Below are 3254 nucleotides of genomic sequence, written 5' to 3'. Positions count from 1 at the left end.
GCAATAATTGTTACGGTTTTGTTAATTTTTAATAAACTGACGTTGTCGCAGTAAATTCTGAACGATGAAAATTAGAGAACTCTCTGTCTGATTCTGACACAGTTGAAAGAGTTAACGAAGAAAAGCGTAGCGCGTGGATTTAGGCCGCGCGAGTTTGCTACTCACCGTGGACATCCAGATGGAACCAGGTGCCGTTCTTGAGGTTCTTCGGCGACCTGTTGAGGAAGTCGACCTTGCACTCGTACCATCCTTGATCGCTCTCGCGGATGTCGGTCAGATTGAGGCTCGCCAGTCCGTACGGCGAATTCGGGCTCACCCTCGAGACTCGGCCTTTGTAACCCTCGCCGCTGTGGGTCGGATACGACTCGTACCATATGTATATCGGTGTCTCCTGTCCCTTGCACCAACACCAATACGCAACATAAACGAGGGATCGCCGTGTACGCGTACACACCGGTGCGAGGCTCTGATCGATACGACGTTCGTAAAATTCGATTCAATTCTCGGATCATTTCCGCGATGTCTATCAGCTCGCACCGGGTTGACGGCCGATGAAATGACGAATGACGGAGAGATAGAGAAGATGCAGCGTGTGTGTGTGAGAAAAAGAATAGGCCATCTCTACGGGCAGCGATCGGTCGTCGAGTCTTGACCGAGCGAGCGAGCGAGCGAGCGTAACGAGCATCAAGGATGATCCAACGTGAATCGCCGTGAAAAAGGAATCCGCTTAAATTTTCATGCTCGTTACATCCCGTCCCCTCCCGGTCCCGAGGACACGGACAACTGTCATTTTCCATGCAAGCCTTCTACCGGCAAAGAAAAGAATTCGTTCGCGCACCGATGAAAAAGTAATCCCCAGGCATAGAGCGTGCGTGGGCAGGCCGGAAGGCGCTACTGGCACTGGCATACTGGAAAACGGCGAGTCGCACGAAACTTTTATGCGATACGTGCCGTGCAAAAGCTCGAAGCTACCCCTGTCGATCTTGGATCCTTTTAAGTCCTTGCAATTTCGATTCTCTTTGCCCGAAAGGCAAACTGCTTTAACGAGGCATGAAAACTAGCTGGAAATATGAGAATTTCCATAGAGCATATCAAATTTTATTACTAAAGATCGACAGTCCTGCTTCTCGTGACTGTATCAAGCCTGGCGTAAAAAGGAAAGTACTGTGAAGGCATGCGTAACAACAGGAATAGAATAGTGGCTCGCTACTATAGAGATATGCTTGCTACGCCGTCAGTTTTTAGGCAATGTCGAGATGCGAGACCGTGCAGTGCGTGCGTAAAAATGACCGGCGCGTGCATTAAAAACAGCAACGGTGTTCGCAATTAATTAATCGGGCGCGTTAAACCCGTCCGACTGCCGCTCATCGCGTGCGATGATGGGTTACCGAGGTTCGTAATTAAATATACGCATTTGGATTTTACAAGATCCCGCGATTTCACCAATTGATTTTGTACGCGAATAACAACCGTTTGCAATTTTTACATCCGAATTTTTGCATGATATACGATACTTTAATCGGCTGATGAAAAATCCTGTCTGCGGCCGATATAAATTATTCGTTTCAATTTTCATGAATCCCCGATGGATGATTGAATTATCGCCAATTAAACCAAATTTCGATTTTGCATTACGATTAATGAAGTACGTATAAGAGCAATATGCGGGTATTTTATTAATATTTATATGTATTAATTATATATCAATATTCATTGGTCAGAATTAAAATGTTCCATTTATAATCTACGTTTTAAATGATTATATTTTATATCGATGTTCATTCAAATCGAGATGCGAGCGGCGAGAGAAATACCACTCGCGTCTGGCACGATACGCGGCTATACTACTGGCGGGCGTTTGGCTCGTCGCGAGACGTCCGATAAAGAAAATACAAATACGTATAGAATAAAAAAGAAGAAGAAGAAGAAGAAGAAGATGTTGGCGGTAGGAAGAAAACGTCGCTCGCGTGCCGTGACGATCGTATGTTGGCCATTGACTGCCCCAGTTGACGGTTTCTATTTCGAGCTGGCCTAGTTGCGACGCCGGCGAACGGCGACGCCGCTTGCTCGCCGCGTCGACGTCGTCATCGTCGGGCGTCGTTCGCGAGCGCACAAACCACACAGTGATTTCAATATTATTCTCCCCCGAGCCACGAGCGGGCTCGTTCGATATTGCGATCCCGTGGCAACTTGTCGCCCGCGCTTACTTCCACACATATATATGCACCTAGTTCCGGACAAACAATGCGCGAACGCGCGTTCCCGTCCGCGGTACCGACGTCTCGAACGTGAAAAACAATTGGTTCTTTTTCCAGTCTAAAAACTCCATTCCGCGCCGGCCCGGCCCACTGCTCGCGACCGCGCGACGAATTAAATGCCGGTTCGCCGAAATACTCGATTATAATAGCACGTCAAATCGGTTACTCGTACGTGTCGCTCAATTTTGAGCGACTGTTTCGACGTGTAATATGTATTTTAAAAGTAGTTGGATAACTACGTGGAAAGGCGAGGTCGTCGCCCCCGCGCGACTCGCCGACATCAAAGAATGATTTTTATCGTAGACAGGGTGAACACAGAGGACGGTAATGATGGTTTACATAAATCATTCGCGAAACGGTTTCTTTATTCATCGAGCGGGCAGGACGCGTCATTAAACTCCCCGCATATAATATACATGAAACACTCTGCCGCATAATAGGTACGCAGGTAGGTACGTACTTCGAAAATGCTCGATGCATTTGTAACGAAATACCGGGAGGAGACGGAGAGATTAATCTCGCAGATACTCGCGATTGTTAAAAAAGAAAAAAAATAGGAGAAAAAAAAACACGCGATGCGAGACAACGCGAGGAACGTGGACTGGAGGTGAAATAAAGCGAAGACACCTGACCTACATACGTCAACGACGACGCGACGCGTGCATGTAATCGCGGAGCGTTCGCGCGAAGCGCCACGACTTATTCCGCCCCGTATCGTACGTCCTTACGCTCTTTCCCGCCGTGTCCTTTATTTTTCCCGCGGAGGAGCGCCTCTAGAGGTTGTAAAGAAAATACGGCTGGCTGTAAACCAATGTACCGTGCTTACGTTCGAGATTCTCTTTGCCATATTTCTTATCAACTCTTCTCTCATTTAAAATCTCTAGAATTTCGCACGATGTACAGTGACGTTCAAAAGTTTTCGCTAGGACGAAGAAGTTTCTGTAATAATCCGATTCCTCCGACTTATACGTATTTTTAACAATTTTATTTATTAAG

At 47.0% G+C, this 3254-nt stretch overlaps 1 protein-coding gene across 13 annotated transcripts in view; it reads right to left on the bottom strand.

Annotated features, from left to right (window-relative positions):
• Positions 1-3254, bottom strand: part of LOC108624175 (protein turtle) — an 80466-nt gene that overhangs the window by 33759 nt on the left and 43453 nt on the right. For 11 of the 13 annotated variants that reach the window (XM_026812907.1, XM_026812918.1, XM_026812903.1 and 8 more), the window contains exon 6: positions 166-397. In XM_026812907.1, coding sequence (XP_026668708.1) covers positions 166-397 — 232 coding nt within the window. The remainder of the gene's footprint in view (positions 1-165; positions 398-3254) is intronic. The other 2 variants (XM_026812905.1, XM_026812908.1) reach the window with 1 other exon arrangement.

Source organism: Ceratina calcarata, unplaced genomic scaffold, assembly GCF_001652005.2.
Source record: "Ceratina calcarata isolate Rehan_Ccalc_2016 unplaced genomic scaffold, ASM165200v1 scaffold301.2, whole genome shotgun sequence".
NCBI classification, from domain to species: domain Eukaryota; kingdom Metazoa; phylum Arthropoda; class Insecta; order Hymenoptera; family Apidae; genus Ceratina; species Ceratina calcarata.
Note: the sequence above shows the minus strand (reverse complement) of the source record. Positions and strands in the feature narration are given on the sequence as shown.